The sequence below is a fragment of the Mustela erminea genome, chromosome 7 (assembly GCF_009829155.1).
Source record: "Mustela erminea isolate mMusErm1 chromosome 7, mMusErm1.Pri, whole genome shotgun sequence".
Lineage (NCBI taxonomy): Eukaryota > Metazoa > Chordata > Mammalia > Carnivora > Mustelidae > Mustela > Mustela erminea.
In genome coordinates, this window is record NC_045620.1 from 66,078,204 (window position 1) to 66,094,922 (window position 16,719).

The 16,719-nt window shown below is 46.1% G+C and overlaps 1 protein-coding gene across 6 annotated transcripts in view; it reads left to right on the forward strand.

Annotated features, from left to right (window-relative positions):
- Nucleotides 1-16,719, forward strand: part of FER1L5 (fer-1 like family member 5) — a 53,555-nt gene that overhangs the window by 24,186 nt on the left and 12,650 nt on the right. For all 6 annotated transcript variants that reach the window (XM_032351911.1, XM_032351909.1, XM_032351912.1 and 3 more), the window contains 7 exons: nt 10,273-10,397; nt 11,253-11,353; nt 11,883-12,060; nt 12,138-12,293; nt 13,491-13,619; nt 14,786-14,949; nt 15,257-15,371. In XM_032351911.1, the coding sequence (XP_032207802.1) occupies nt 10,273-10,397; nt 11,253-11,353; nt 11,883-12,060; nt 12,138-12,293; nt 13,491-13,619; nt 14,786-14,949; nt 15,257-15,371 (968 nt within the window). The remainder of the gene's footprint in view (nt 1-10,272; nt 10,398-11,252; nt 11,354-11,882; nt 12,061-12,137; nt 12,294-13,490; nt 13,620-14,785; nt 14,950-15,256; nt 15,372-16,719) is intronic.

Here is a 16,719-nt window from a genome sequence, read left to right on the forward strand (position 1 = left end):
ATTCACACACCATATAATTCAACTATGTAAAGTATGCAATTCAGTAGTTTTTCATGTATTCACAGAATTGGGCAACCATCACCATGGTCAATTCTAGAACATTTTTACCACTCCAAAAGAAATCCTGTACCCACGTGCAGTCACTCTCTACTTCTCCCCTGCATCCCCAACCTCAGACAACCATTAATCTACTTTCTGTCTCTGTGGAGTTTCCTATTCTGGATATTTTATCATACACGTAGATTTACAATATGTGGTCCTTGGTGTCTGGCTTCTTTCACTTCGCATAATGTTCTACTTGTTTTTAAATTATGAAATATACACAAAAAACATGTTCAGTGTATATATACCATTTAAAGATGAATGAAATGAGTACCCCAAAACTCAGCACTCAGCTTAAAAGATAGAAAATTGTCAGCATCTTAGAAGTTCCCTGCATGTTCTTCCCAGACCCATTTATCCAAGAAATAACTACACTCCTGACCCTCATGGTAATCACTCCCTTGTTTTACTTTTCAGTTTTTACCATCTGTGTATGCAACCCTAAACAGCATACTCTTTTTTTCATTTTAAACAAATGGAACTTTTCAGTCTGTATTCATTTGTTTTCCATCTTTTGCTCAATATTAGGGGTTTTTTTTTATGTTGGTATGTGGAGTCGAAGTTTATTTTCACTTCTGTGTATATTCTCCTGTATGATTATAGCACCAATTATGTGGTATATGCAGACATTTGAGACTTATCTTTTTTTCCTACTATAATAATTGTGTTATAAACATTCTTGTACATCTCCTGGTCTCAAGTGCAGGACTTCCTCTAAATTATATACCCTGGAATGAAAGAGGAATTCAAACCAAAAGAAATTATACCAAATTACACTCTCATCAGCTCAATATGAGAATTTCTTTTGCTTTTCATTCTCACCCGTACTTTGTGTTGTCCACCAGCCTTTTCATTTTTGCTGATGGTGGGTGTAAGATGGTAGCTTATAAGATCTTGATTTGCATCTTCCTGATTACAGATGGAGGTTGGACATCTTTTCATATATTTACAAACGTTTGTTTTTTCTCATCTGTAAAAAGCCTTTCAATGTATTTTTTCCATCACTCTATTTGGCTGTCTTGTGCTTACTGGCTTGTATGTTACTTTTTCTGGGAACAATCTTTTGTCAGATGGGCGTATTATACATACCTTCCCAAGATTGGGGCTTTTCATCTTCACCTTAATGACAACATTTTATTTTTTTATTGAGGTCTTGTTTGCAAATAATAAAATGCAAATATTTTAAGTGTACAGTCTAATGAGTTTTGGCAAATATACCCATGTAGCCACCATGGGAAGAAAGTTCCATAATCCCAAAAAGCTGCCGTATGTCCCCTTTTAGTCAATCTCCCCAAGCCTTGGGTCAGTCATCGTGACTATAGTCTATCACTATAGATTTGTTTTGCTTTTCCTACAACTTCATGTAAATGAAATCAGACATATGTTTTTTTCTTTTTCTACCACTTCTTTGACTCAGCATCGCATTTTAGGAACTCACCCATGTTGCTTCATGGGTAATTGTTTTGTTCCTCTTGATTTCTGATAGTACTTCAATATGTGGATATGACAGTTTATTTACCTATCCCCCATTCGTGGAAATGTAGATTGATTCTACAAAAAGCCTGATGGAACTTTTGTATTTTGTTCTAGTCAAGTTTTTAAAATTTATTTTGTTTTTAGTATTGTATTCTGTCTCCTCTACTTGTTCTATATCTGTGGATTAGTTGTAGTGGTTGCTCAAGGATTGCAATATTGATCTTTAACCTATCGTAATCTACCTTGAGTTAATATTATAATTACTTCATATATGATAATATATTACATATAATCACATATAATTGTTATTATAATATAAAGTGAAATTATAATAGTATAATTGCATTTCACCTTTGTTATACATTCTAGAGTTGGCTTGTCAATATTTTGCTTAGGATTTTTGCATGTATATGAGTAAGATGATCTGTAATATTTTCTTTCTCATTTGTTTTTAATATCAAAATTATTTCTTTCTCATTTTTTTTTAATATCAAAGTTATGCTAGCCTCATAGTTGAAGTTGAGAAGCATTTCCTCTTTTTACTTACTATGAGCATTTGAGTAAGACTGTAATCATCTGTTCCTTGACATTTTGATAGGCCTCACCTCTAAATATAAGCCTGGTGGGTTTTTTAATGCAGCAATTTAAATATGGATTTATTTTAATTAGTCAGCTTTTCTATTTATTTTTAAGTCAATTTTGGTAGGTTTAACTTATCTAGAAATTTATAAATTTCATTGAAGTTTTTACATTTTTCAACATAAAATTATTCATAGTATCTTTAAATTTTTTTATTGTGGCAAAACAGATGTAACATAAAACATTTTAGCTATTTTTTAAAAGATTTTATTTATTTATTTGACAGAGAGAGAGATTACAAGTAGTCAGAGAGGCAGGCAGAGAGAGAGGGAGAAGCAGGCTTCCCGCTGAGGAGAGAGCCCGATGCGGGGTTTGATCCGAGAACCCTGAGATCATGACCTAAGCCGAAGGCAGAGGCTTAACCCACGGAGCCACCCAGGCACCCCACATTTTAGCTATTTTAAAATGTACAGTTCAGAGGCGCATTGTGTCACATAAGAATTCTGTTTAACTTTTTGAGGAATCATCAAACTATTTTGCACCACAGTTTCTTTTTTTTTTAAAGATTTTATTTATTTTTAGAGAGAGAAAGAGAACATGAGGAGCAGGGGAAAAGGCAGAGGGAAAGGGAGAAGCAGACTCCCTGCTGAGCAGAGAGCCAGCAAGGCTCGATCCCAGAACCCTGGGATCATGACCTGAGCTGAAGGCAGAGGCTTAACCCACTGAGCCACCCTGGCACCCCTCCACCATCCTTTGTTATGTCATCTATTTATCTCAGCAATATCTAAAAATAGCTGCCCTTATATTATTCTTTGTGGGGGCTGGGGGTGTGCACGAGTACCTTCTTTTCTTTTGATAAATCTTGATGAACTTTTCCAATCTTTTACTATTACAAATAATGTTGTCAAGATATAGTCTTGCATAAGTGATTTCAAAGTGGAATTGGTCAAAGCATATTTGCATCTTGGCAGATACTGCAAAACTGTCCTCTGTGCTGATCATTTTCCTGTTTGCTCGCAGCATCTCCAGCAAGGAGAGACTACATGCTCTGCTCTAGATCAGGCTTCTTTCTTGCCCTTCCTTGCGCCATTCTGTATCTCAGGGCCATATATCTGCAAACTACATTTCCCCACTTCCCATGCCAGTTGATAAAAGGGGAGATCCTGTCATTCTCTTCTATTTCCCCACCTCTTCACTTGGTCTCTCTGCTTCTCCTTCTCCCTCCCTGCTGACACCAATTCAGGAGGCATCTCTGGAAGTAGCTAACTGACCTCAGAGATCTCAGCTTTGGCTAGCTGCTCCTCCACAGTTCCTGCCTTGACCAAGCAGTCCCTCCTCTACACCTGTCTGTGGTCACACCACTGCATGCCTTTTGTTACCCAGCCCTAGGAGCGGTAGTTTCTTCCTCCTGTTACTAATCTCTGGAGAAGCTCACTTTCCCATTCCACCATTTTTTTTTTTTTTTTTTTTTAAGTAGGCTTAGCATGGAACCCAGAGCAGGGCTTGAACTCAACAACCCTGAAATCAAGACCTGAGTTGAGATCAAGAGTCAGAGGCTTAACAGACTGAGCCACCCAGGTGCCCCTCAATTTCCCCTTTTTGATCTCTTGGCCCTTTCAACACATTTTCTTTATTAAATCTCCTCTATGTCAAATATCTGCCATGGTCTTTTTCTTTCTCTGGCTGTATCCTGACTGATAATCCTCCAAAGGTTTGTACCACTTAACACTCCCACCAGCTACGTCTGAGAGCCTCACCAAAATCAGGTATTAACTTCTGGATTTTTATCAGTCTGGTAAGTGAAAATGGGATTTCAGTGTAGTTTTCATTTGTATTTCATTATAAATAAGGTTGGGTAACTTTTTGTATGTTTCAAAGTCGTTTGTATTTCCCTTTTTTTATTTGCCTGTTTATGTAATTTTCTCTTTTATTGTATTGAGATATTAGACATTTTCTTACTGATTTCTAGGACCCTTCATATATGAGGGAGATTAGGCCCTTATGATATGAGCTGTAAATATATTTCCCTTATTTGTCTCCTATCTTTGTCTGTGGTGTTTGTGATTTTTTTTCCCATGAAGACTTTTTTTTTAATGTACTCATACTATTATGGCTTCTGGCTTTTGAGTCATAATGAGAAAGGTCCTTTCTACTCCAAATATATTAAGGAATTCTCTCATGTCCTGCTCTAGAAGTTTGTGGCTTCTTAAAGTTTCATAACCAATACCTTCTGTCTTTCTGATATTTTTTCCCTACAAATCTCTTCACCTTTCTGTCCAGCTGCCCAAATATCCTATATCTTGCAAGTCTCCTAACTTCACCAGATTATTTTGAAGTGTTGATCATTTGGGATCAGTTGTCCCTGGCACGAGGTATACTCTTTCATGAGTAGTTCAAATCTTCTTTTATTTTGTTAATAATTTACTTAGTGGTATAATTTTTTTAACAGTTTTTAAATTGGGTTGTTTTTCTTCTTATGGGGCAGTAAGAGTTCTTTATATACGCTGGATCCAAGTCTTTTATCAGATACATGATTTGCAAATAGTCTGTGGCTCGTCTTTTTTTTTGTTTTTAGCACAATTTCTGTTTATTGTATTTGTCATTTTCAAAAGCCATTTTATTTTTTTTTACTTTGTTCATTTAGCCAACATATAGTACATCATTAGCTTTTTGAGGTAGTATTCAGCGATTCATTAGTTGCGTGTAACACCTAGCACTCATTGTAACATGCCATTTTAAATATAATAAATGTCATTTTCTTGATATAAAACGTAAGTAACTTTCAAATGTTACAAATTTTTTTCCATTTATTTATTTATTTATTTATTATTAACATATAATGTATTATTAGCCCCAGGGGTACAGGTCTGTGAATCGTCAGGCTTATACACTTCACAGCACTCATCATAGCACATACCCTCCCCAGTGTCTATAACTCAACCACCCTCTCCCTACTCCCCTGCCACCCCCCAACCCTCAGTTTGTTTTGTGAGATTAAGAGTCTCGTATGGTTTGTCTCCCTCCAGATCCCATCTTATTTCATTTTTTCCTTCCCTATCCCCCAAGGCCCCCCACTTTGCCTCTCAACTTCCTCATATCAGGGAGATCATAGGATAATTTTCTTTTTCTTTTTTTTTTTAAGATTTTATTTATTTATTTGACAGAGATCACAAGTAGGCAGAGAGGTAGGCAGAGAAGAGGAGGAAGCGGGCTCCCCACTGAGCAGAGAGCCCAATGCGGGGTTCAATCCCAGGATCCTGGGATCATGACCTGAGCTGAAGGCAGAGGCTTAACCCACTGAGCCACCCAGGCACCCCTGATAATTGTCTTTTTCTGATTGACTTATTTTGCTCAGTGTAATACCCTCTAGTTCCATCCGCATCTTTGCAAATGGCCGTCTTTTCATTTTTTTAACAGTGTTTTTGAAATGAGAACATTTTCAATTTGGGTGAAGTCCAACTTTATTTTCTTTTAAGGTGTCATATCTAAGATCCCTTTGCCTAACCCAAGGTCATAAAGACTTTTCTACTATCTTCTATAAGTTTTACAGTTTTACTTCTTATATTTAGCTGTATTATCCATTTTTGAATTAATTTGTATATGAATAATCCAAATTTTCAAGCACCATTTGTTTAAAAGACATCTCTTTCCCATGTGAGTTTTCTTAGATTATATTTTTAAATATTTTGTGCCATAGTTTAGGTTTTCTACTTTAGGGACCCCATTTATGGGCTTAACAATTTTCCTTGGTTTTTCTTCTGTATTCATCAGCTTTTCCCTCATCCTTCATGACTCTCTATTTCCTTTTTATTTGGAGTCACTTTTCTTACTTCTATATTTCTATGCCTCTCCCTGAGATGTCTGCAGGGTCTAATCTCCCTTGGGCTTCTTTTTATGTTATCTTCCTTTCTAGGGTGTTTTTGTTTTTGCTTCTGCTTTTTTTCTTTGTTTTGCCAGCTCCCATTTCCTCATCTGCACCCAGAGTTCGTTCTGGGAGCATATTTTTGCTGGCACTTTCAGAACTCTGCTCCCATCAAGCTGAGCTCCCAGCTGTCTGCCTTGCTCTGCGCTTCCCCGCAGGTGACTTCTGTTACACTTCACCCCTTCCTGCTTCAGCTTTGGACCGCAATCGTAGTTGCTTTTGGCAGTCATTCTGTGTATTTTGAGTCTACAGATTATATCTCTCTTTATTTTGCTGAAAATTGAGCTGCTTTCCTCCTCCTTGTTGCTTTTGTATGCTATCCAAGAGTAGAAGAAAATTGCCATCTTGTATCTGCACGTTCTTATCTGAGAACCCCAGTCCTGGATCTCTGCTTATTTATCATTCTAATGATTCACTCAGTACCAGAGCTTGAAACTAGTGTCTTCCTACAATTCTAGAAAATCATAAGTTATTTTTGCTTCAATAGTTACTTTTTCCCCTTGTCTCTTATACGGCTCCTCCTCAAACTCACTCTATCCTCTATGGGACTCCTCATCCTATTCTTCATATTTTTAAATCTCTCTTCCCTATTTGTCATCTCTCTGAGCTGTATTCTGCATAATTTCTTCTAATCCTCTTGGAAGGGCCTTAGGTAACCACTCTATTTAAAAATTTTTGGCAGCTCCTTATCCCTTTCCCCACTTTATTCTTCTCCATAGTATTTTCCACTATTTGACACAATGTATTTTATGTATCTTGTCTCCACTACTTTTTAAATTCTTTTTTCTTTAAGATTTTATTGATTTGACAGAGAGAGAGAGAGATTGAGCACAGGCAAGGGGAGCCTGAGACAGAGAAGCAGGCTCCTCACGGAGCAGGGAGCCCAGTGCGGTACTCAGGACCCTGGGATCATGACCTGAGCTGAAGACAGATGCTTAACAGATTGAGCCACCCAGGCGCTCCTATTTTATTTTATTTTTTTATTCTTAAGTAAACTTTTTTATTTAAATGATTTTATTTGAGAGAGAGAACATGAGCAGGGGGAGGGGCAGAAGGAGAGGGACAAGCAGATTCCCTGTTGAGTGCAGAGCCCTGTGCGCTCAATCCCAGGACCCCGAGATCATAACCTGAGTTGAAGTCAGACTCATAACTGCTAAGCCACCCAGGTGCCCCAAATTCTTAAGTAAACTTTTGACTCAAGTATAACATAGTTATGGAAAAAATACACAATCTCAAGTGTCCAACTCAATGAATTATTGTGAAGCAAAAATACCCATGTAACAACATTCAGACCATGAAATGGAGCCCTGACATCCCAGAGGCCCCTTGAGCCCCTCTACCCTCACTCTCAGCAAGGACAACCACCCTCCTTAACTCCAGTTTGTTTTGTCTGGTTGTTAGCTTTATATAAAACAAATCATATAATATGCAGTCTTTTGTGTCTGGCTTCTTTTGCCCACCATCTTGTGAAATGGAAACAAAATCTAGATGTTGTTGGGCATGGTTCTGGCTGGTTCTCACTGCTGTGTAGTAGTCCACCGGGCAAATATACCATAATTTATTTTTTCCTTCTACTACTGAGGTTTTGGTTATTTCCCGTTTTGGACTATTACAAATTGTGCTGCCATGAACCTTTTACAATATGACTTTTGATAATGCCGTGGTTTCCTCGGTTTTCTTCTGTATCCATCAACTTTTCCTTTTCGGTTGGGTGCGTACCTGGAAACAGAGCTGCAGGACTAGAATGTGTATCTTGGTTCTGAGCTGCTCATTTTCTTGAACTTCCTTTATTTAAAGTCCTTCGAGACTTTAAAGAAATCCTTCTTTGCTTCCTCCAGTTCCCTGGGGCACTACCAACCAAAGACCATTTTAAAGTTTCTCCAGACTACACAGGTGATATGAATGCAGAATACAACCTGCATGAGGCCTCATTTGCAGTAACAAATGTTGGGGGAAATTTCCTGCTCTCTCTACCCATGAGCCATGCTGGACATGGGCTGGTTTCTTTGCTATTGTCTTCTGTGCAGTGGATTATGTCTCATTGACTGAGGGTTTAGGTTTCAGAGTGCCAGCTTTGCATGGCATATTCATATCCTAGGGCTGCCCTAACAGGGCACCACAAACTTGGTGGCTTAGAACAACAGAGACTTATTCTCTCACAGCTTTGTGGACTAGAAGTTGAAAGTCAAGGTGTTGGCTGGGTTAGTTCCTTCTTTCTTACTTTATTTTTTTTTTAAGATTTTATTTATTTATTTGACAGAGAGAGATCACAAGTAGGCAGAGAGGCAGGCAGAGAGAGAGAGAGAGGAGGAAGCAGGCTCCCTGCTGAGCAGAGAGCCCGATGCGGGACTCGATCCCAGGACCCTGAGATCATGACCTGAGCCGAAGGCAGCGGCTTAACCCACTGAGCCACCCAGGCGCCCCTCTTACTTTATTTTTTTAAAAAGATTTTATTGGGGCACCTGGGTGGCTCAGTGGGTTAAGCCTCTGCCTTCGGCTCAGGTCATGGTCTCAGGGTCCTGGGATCGAGCCCCGAATCCCCCGAATCTGGCTCTCTGCTCCGCGGGGAGCCTGCTTCCCCCTCTCTCTCTGCCTGCTGCTCTGGCTACTTGTGATCTATCTCTCTCTCTCTCTCTGTCAAATAAATAAAATCTTAAAAAAAAAAAAGATTTTAAGTAACCTTTATATCCACTGTGGGGCTCAAACCTACAACCCCAAGATTAAGGGTTGCACGTTCTACCTACTGAACCAGCCAGGCGCCCCAGAGTTGGTTCCTTCTGATAGATCTGTGCCTCTCTCCCAGCTTCTGGAGATTGCCTGCAATCTCTGGTGCTCTTTGCATGAAGACACAGCTCTCCAACTCTGCCTCTGTCTTTACGTGGTGTGCTCCCTTGTGTCCCTGTATCTTCACATGGCTCTCTCTGTGTCTCTCCTTTCTCTGTGTCCCTCTTGTCATCTTCTAGGAACATCTGTATTGTGTTAAGGCTCTAACGTACTCCAGTATGACCTCATCTAGACTAATTCTAGTTGCAATGACCCTATTTCTAAATAAGGTCACATTCTGGGGTGGTGGGGTTAGAATTTCAAAATACCTTTATAGGGAGCAAAGTTCAACCCATAACACATGGGATCTCCTGTGAGACTGCTCACCATGGGCAGTGCTAGGCTTTCCCTGATGAGCATCCTGCCCTGGCCCTTGCCAAAGAGAAGCAGAAGTTCTCCAGGATTTGCCAGAAGCTTAGCAGGCAAAAGTCAGCTTTGCTTTTGCTTGCCTCACAGAGTTTCTGCTTTTACTTTAAATTTTTTAAGATTTTATTTATTCATTTGACACTCAGAGATCACAACTAGGCAGAGAGGCAGGCAGAGAGAGAGGAGGAAGCAGGCTCCCCGCTGAGCAGAGAGCGTGATGCGATGCGATGTGGGGCTTGATCCAGGACCCTGGGATCATGACCTGAGCTGAAGGCAGAGGCTTTAACCCAATGAGCCACTCAGGCACCCCGAGTTTCTGCTTTTACTTTATTTTGGCTTCTGTGGATTTCTTTTCTTACATCAAGTCAGCACTACAATTCAGAAAAAATTTTAAATGAACTTATGTTTCATCTCCCTTCGCCCCTCATTTCAATAAGGAACATGACCTGGGAACCCAGTTTGCCAACCCCATCACCGGTTTGTATCCATACTTGCTCTCCTGACCCTGTGCCTCTGTCCTGGCAGGCCCTTCATGTGAGATGCTGCCCACCCCGACCAAACCCTGGGTCTCCCTCTAAGGTCCCTGGGTCTCCTCACTTCTCCTCTGCCTCACAGACCACCCCAAAGGGAGACCCTACCTCAAGGGTAGGGTCATCTCACCTGGTCATACCTTAAGGGCACGGGGCCTTGGATCTAGATGCCTCAGGCAGACTACGGCCCCCCGCCCCAGCCTGGATTTTCCCCATGTATAAAATGGGGACTTTGAAAAGCTATGTGAAACCCTGGGCGCAATGAATGCTCAAAAGGCCAGCTGTGTTCATCAAAGTGCATATATTCTCAACTGGCCGGCAACCCACCCTCTTGGCGGGAGGGGTCCAATTAGGATTATTAGCAGATGGTGTCCTTGAAGAATAGAGTAGCTCAGGGAGGGTCCTCTGAGAGGGCACAATAAGAGGAGACCTCCCAGAGTCCCTCAAACACCCCCACACATGTTTGTGTCTCAGGGAACATCTACCATTATGTGCCCTGGTACAACACCAAGCCAGTAGTGGCTGTGATCTCCCAATGGGAAGACGTCAGCTTCCGCATGAACTGCCTCAACCTCCTCCACTTTACTCGGGACCGCCTGGTGAGTGGTACAGAAGGGTGCAGGCGGGGGGCTCTGCGCCACTGCCGCCCATGGGAGGCTTGGGGAACTAAATTACAGTCCTAGGGAGCCAGTCACTCAAGTCACTCATGCATTCCACACCAAGGAAGACAGAAGCATAGAAGCATCAGGCACTGTGCTAGACAATGAAGATGGAAAGCTGCATAAACAGTGCCTAGCCTCCCCATCTGGGAACTTGGATATGCAAACAGCTACTGTAGGGAGTACCCAGAGCTATAGGGGCAGCGAGATTGGGGGTGGAGGAGGGGAGCTGAAGAGAGGATAATCAGAGGAGGTGTTTGAAAAGGAGGTAACATTTGAGCAGAGTCTTGAAGAATGATTTGCTGGGGCCATGGTGGGGGTGCAGAGAAAGGAAGAGCTGGTAAATCCATGGTGACATGAAGTTCCAGGACAGGAAGGGCATGGAGGTGATTTGGAAATAAAGCCAGAAAAACTGGAAGAGGTCAGATCACAAAAGATCTTATGCATCTGCTAAGAAGGAAGTCACTGAACATTTTTAGGCAGGAGAGCCCCCTGCTCCCTCCACCTTAGATATGACTTTGTGCACCTACAGAAGCAAAGCCCTGGGTCAAGACTGTAACCCTTACAGTCCTGCCCTGTCCTGGCTCTTTCCTGCTGTTTATCCTGTTGCGTAGTGGAGAGGGTTGTGGGGATCCTAGCCTTGCAAGGACATGTGATAGCTTTGGACTGACATCCTGAGGTTTCCCCAAAGGCCCCCAAGTCCTGACTGATAACATCTCAGGCCAGTCAGCCCTGTAACCTCTCCTGCATATGAGCCTCCACATGCTCACTTTCTATTTCTCTCCTGCTGGGCAGAAAGCCAATCTGGACACCCTGAAATCCATAAGGAATCCAAGAGACCCTGCTCTGCTCCCCCAGTGGGAGAAGCTGCTGAGGGAGCTGGTGGAGGACTGCAAGTAGGGGAGGAGCGTGCGCACCAGTGCTGGGGCTGAGCTGGTCAGGCTCCCATGGGGTGGGGGTGCAGACCAGCACCCTACAGAACAGCCCCCAACCTCCACCACCTCAAGAAAAGAGCTCTGCTCAAATCTCTTCCCAGCTCAAAGCCCAGACCACAGAGCTGCTTCTCCTCCTCTGTTCAGGCCTTCTGGAAACTGGCACTGACCTCCCCACCCAGCCTGGTCCCAGTTGTCCCTGTACCCACACCTGATGCTCCTACCAAACCAAACGTCTCACATCCCCCATGGTTGGGTTAGCCCCTATCTCCCTGCTCTCCCCCAACTCCACAGGAGCTCCTCGGCACAGGCCTGGCACACCACATGGGGTTGAGAGGGTGCGCGAGGGGATGCATGAGAACCAGGGTCCAGGCCAGCAGGGGCAGGGCAGGATCTCGGGTCTAGGAAGTGCACGTTGGCCTAAGGCAGGGTGGGAGGTCCTGTGAGGTGAGGTGGAGAGGCCCAGCACCCTCCTTCCTGATCCTGGCCATAGACACCCTCTGCCCTGCATGGCCCATCAGCCCAGAGCCACCGAGCTGGACAAGAAGAGGTGGCAGCTCCGCAGCCGCCTCCTGCAGGAACTGTCCCAAAAGGCCAAGGAAGTTAAGCCCAGGAACATGGTGGCCACCGTGGAGGACTGGCTGTACCGCCTCAACGCCGTTCTCCCTGAGGTAGGCACCGGACACACTGGCAGGGGAGGAGGACCTGAAGCCTGCCATGCAGGCCTGATGCCCTCCCACCTCGGCAGCCCCAGATGAGCCTCCCAGACGTGATGATCTGGCTGACGTCCAAGGAGCAGCGGGTGGCCTATGCACAGGTGCCGACCCACAGCATCCTGTTCTCCCCAACAGGGGCTCTGCACTCCGGCAGGTTCTGTGGGAAGACACAGACCCTCATTCTGCAGGTGGGGAAGCTGAGCGTCCTTGGGCCACCCCACTCCTTAGGGGAGGAAAGGTCCCAGAAACACCCCAAGGGAGAAATCCTGAACTCTTAGGGCAAACTCCAGGGGTATCCCCAAGGGCACACCCACTTTGTCTCTCCTGGGCCCTTTAGCAGGTGAAATCGGGTTGAAACAGTCTCCAGAGGAAGGCAGGGGACAGCGGCCATCATCATGTGGTTGATGCCAAGTCCACATCCCTCATAACTGTTCCTCAGATTCATCTCTTCCATCATCCTCACACCACACTTGGTCCAGTCCCTTGTCATCTCTCCCCTGGACCAGGATTGAGTGCTTTCCAAACATTTAATGCCTACAAGGCCTGGGCACCGGCTCATCATATCAGATGCAGGCCATAAATAAGGCTGGTTGACCAGCACTATCACAGCCCCTCCTCTCACCCTTCCCCCCACTCAGGAGACAGGTGGGGGATACTCCCTTCCTCCCAGAGATGTCCTTTGTTCCCCACTGCTTCCTGGAGAATGCCGAACCACCCTGGCCCGGCCCCAGCCCCTCCCCACTGCAGGCACCTTCTCAGAGCCCCGTATTCTCAACAGCCAGGCCGCCCTGGGCTTCCCCACGCCCAAGCCTGCCTGCCCTGGGTCCTTTGCATTGTGGAAGGCCCCTCGTATGCCCACTTTCTCATCCTGCAAGAAGTCCTTCTCATCCTGCAAGAACCACTGAGACCTGACTCCTGGCTCTACCACTTACTGGTCTGTGTGACCCCAGACCGACCCTTGACCACATCCAGGCCTCAGTCTTCTCCTCTGTAAAATGGGCCTGGTGAAAATGATGTGCAGCCCCATTCCCCATGCCCCACCATGGAGGTGTGAGAGGATCCGAGCGTATCCTGCACATTCGGCACTTACTTGTCAATGTCACCACCATCACCACTTCCCTTTGGAGCTTCCCCAGGCTCCCTGGGTGGCACCACCCGTCTTCCCACAAACCCCACCAACCTCTCTGTGATGCATGGGGTTGCAGGTATAACCATGTGCATATTAACTCCCTCTGGAAAGCAGGAACTCTGCAACATTCACTTTAAGGCCCAGCACCCAGGGCTCAGTGTGATGGAGCAGGTGTGTGTACCCCTCCCTACCTCCCTCACACCCCTGCCCCCCGGGGGACATGCACCCCTATGGGGTCGACCTGCTTCTGGTTTAGTACCCAGAGGGTGAAGGACAGGACATGCTGCCAGCCCACCTCCGGGTCTGCATGTGGTTTGGCAACATCTCGGACAGCAAGAATCTGCAGCTGCTGCGCGAGGGTGAGGTGGTCGTGTATGCAGAGACGGTGAGCAGCGCCCTGGTGCAGTGGAGGGGGTGGGGGGGCGGGTGGCAGCAGGTGGGGAGGCCAGGCTGCCAGAGCCCAGCACCAAAGGTGGAGAAAACCATCACCAGCAGAATCTGAGCATTATGAGATGGGCTTTGATAAACACAAGTGGCAGCCTAGAGCAGCCTCCGATGTTGACAAGCCATGGGCATGTGGTGATAAAAGGGGCAGCTGGGTCGTCCCCTAGGGCCAGTCACTCTCTCCTTGATGGAGCTTTATTGGGAGTTTCTCCCAGTTACTTCAATGCATGTGAGGTGATGTCTCATTTGTCGCCAACCTGGCAGCCTAGGACCCCTGCAGACTCCAGCGGGGTTGGAGGGCAGTCTGCTGGTTCTGGGGACGGAGGGGCCTGGAACATTTAGAGCAGGAAGTGAGGCATCTTCCCAGAGAACCACAGATGCATGGGGTGGGTGGGCAGCCAGTCAGAGACTGCTCTAGAACGAGAGGAGGGAAAGATGACCCTTGCTGCCCTGGGGGAGGACATGGCACAGGAGAAAGCTCTGAGAGCAGAGGGAAAGGAGTTCAAGAATTTTCAGCTTTTTAATTTACTGAGTCAAAAACTTATTTTTGTGGTTCCTAAGTTGCACACTGTGAATCGATATCTTAACATGAGTGACCAGCCCCAACATAGGCTTGGAGATGTGAGATGAGAGGGGATCTAGAATGAGGTGCACGTAGCAGGGGCTGCGTGTCCAGCAGGGGAATGTGGGGAAAAGGGCTCAGAGGCAGAAAAGATGTGGTAAGTGGTGGAGCAGCACTAGGTTCCCCGGGTCAGCAGCAACGAGGCTAATGGACCACACTGTAGCACCCCCTGCCCCGGCCTCTAACACAGGCATCCGCCGGCTCTACCCTTCAGTGGTTAAGCATCCTGGGGTAGAGCTGACCTCTGAGCCTCAGTCTCCCCCCTTGTGAAATGGGATCGTGAGGATTACAGGGGACAGTTCATGTAAAACCACAGGCATGGGCCTGGCTGGAGGGGAGGGTTTGATGATAAGCCCTTGGCCCCTTCTTGCCTAAGACACTTCTAAGAGGCCCCTGCAGCCCAGAGTAGGGGGTCCAAGGAGGGACCTGATGTCCCAGTGTGAGCTGGGGAGGCTGCAAGCTGCTGACAGCCGCCCCTCCCCTAGTACGAGAACCAGGCCAAGTATAAAGACCAGTGGGGACAGCAGGGGCTATACCACTGCCCCAACTTCTCGGACGTCATGGGCCACAAGGCCCTCCCTAAGGAGGATTTCCAGGCACCCCAAGGATGGCACTGGCAGGGGCAGTGGACAGTGGAGCCTCAGAGGAGGTAAGGCAAGGGGGCAAGCCTAGAGCCTATGTGCGCCTGGACATGCAGCCTGTTCTTTTCACCTGGGAGAGCCAGTTAACCACAGCCCGGGGAGGTGGGCACGTGGCCATTGTAGCCTGCTCCCAGAGGCTGGGATGCCCGAGAGGAAGGGCCCAGCCCACCACCCTACCCTGGAGGCCAAGCCCCACAGCCCAGCCTTACCCATAGCAAGCTGCCAGGTAGGGGAACACTGGGCCAGCAGAGGACAACCCGGGAGCCTGAAAGTTTGGGGAGATGTGCTGGAAACTTAGGGTCTCGCTGCCCCCAGACTCCTCCTGGACGTAGACATCAACAAGAGCCAGGTGCTAGAGGAGGTGTATGAGAACCAGTGTCGTGACACCACGGGGGCCTGGGTGCCGGCAGCCATCCCAAACACGGATATGGTAAGCAGGGGCCAAAGCTGTCTTGGGGGACAAGCAGTGCATGCAGGTGGGCACCTTGGAAGCTGGGTTGTCTGAGTGGGAAGAGCACTGGACCAAGGGTTACCTCTGAGCCCCCACATGCTGCACAGGAGCCTGGGTGCGCACTGATGGCATTAGTATCCCAAGGGGGCAGGTAGAGGTACCTTTAAGAAGACTATAAGGGACAAGGTAGGGAGCAGTGTTTCCTTCCTAGGCTTCTTCCAAAGGTAGTGCTTACTCAGGAGAGAATCTGTCTGGGGCTAGTCTAAGCCCACACCATCTGAAAGAACTTCCTATGATGATGGAAATGTTCTATGTCTGCACCGTCCATCTATCCAGTGGCTAGCAAGTACCTGAAATGCGGTACTTGTGAGAGTGAGGAACTGAACTTTGGCTTTCATTTTATTTATTTATTTATTTTTTAAAAGATTTTATTTGTTTATTTGAGAGAGAGAGTGAGCATGACCAGGAGGGAGGGACCGAGGCAGACTCCCCACCAAGCAGGGAGCCCAACACGGAACTCGATCCCAGGACCCTGGGATCATGGCCTGAGCCAAAGGCAGATGCTTAACCCACTGAGCCACCCAGGCGCCCAATTTTGTTTCATTTTAATTAGCTTACACTGAAGTGGTCCCAGGAGGTTGGTGGCTACTGTGTGTCGGACAGTGCGGGTCAAACCCATCTCTCAGGCATACTACCCTCCCCTCCTCAACAAGGACAGAGTGGATTTGGACAGGTGGCAGCATCTAGCTGAGATCAGTCACACTGTTCCCCTTTCACAATCATTAGTATGGATATTTCCTATTTATGGTACTGATTTGCCACTGATAGTGGCTATAATTAAGTTTCCTTTTAAAAATACGTTTACTGGGGCGCCTGGGCAGCTCAGTCATTAGGCATCTGTCTTCGGCTCAGGTCATGATCCTAGCTAGGGTCCTGGGATCGAGCCCCACATCGGGCTCCCTGCTCAGCAAGAGGTCTGCTTCTCCCTCTCCTTGTCCCCCTGCTTGTGTGCACGCTCTCTCTCTCCCTCTGACAGATAAATAAAATTAAAAAAAAAAAAAAAAAAACATTTACTAAGGGTGCCTGGGTGGCTCAGTCGGCGGTCTCCCTGCTCGGTGGGGAGCCTGCTTCTCCCTCTCCCACTCCCCCTGCTTGTGTGCGTGCCCTCCCTCTCTATGTCAAATAAATAAAATAAAATCTTTAAAAATATATATATATTTACCATTTGAAAAGGCAAGTCAGTCCAGCGCGCTGAGTGGACAAGTGGGTGGCATCAGAAGTAGTAAGCACTGTCTGCTCCAAGGGGCAGGAGGCACCACGGCCACGG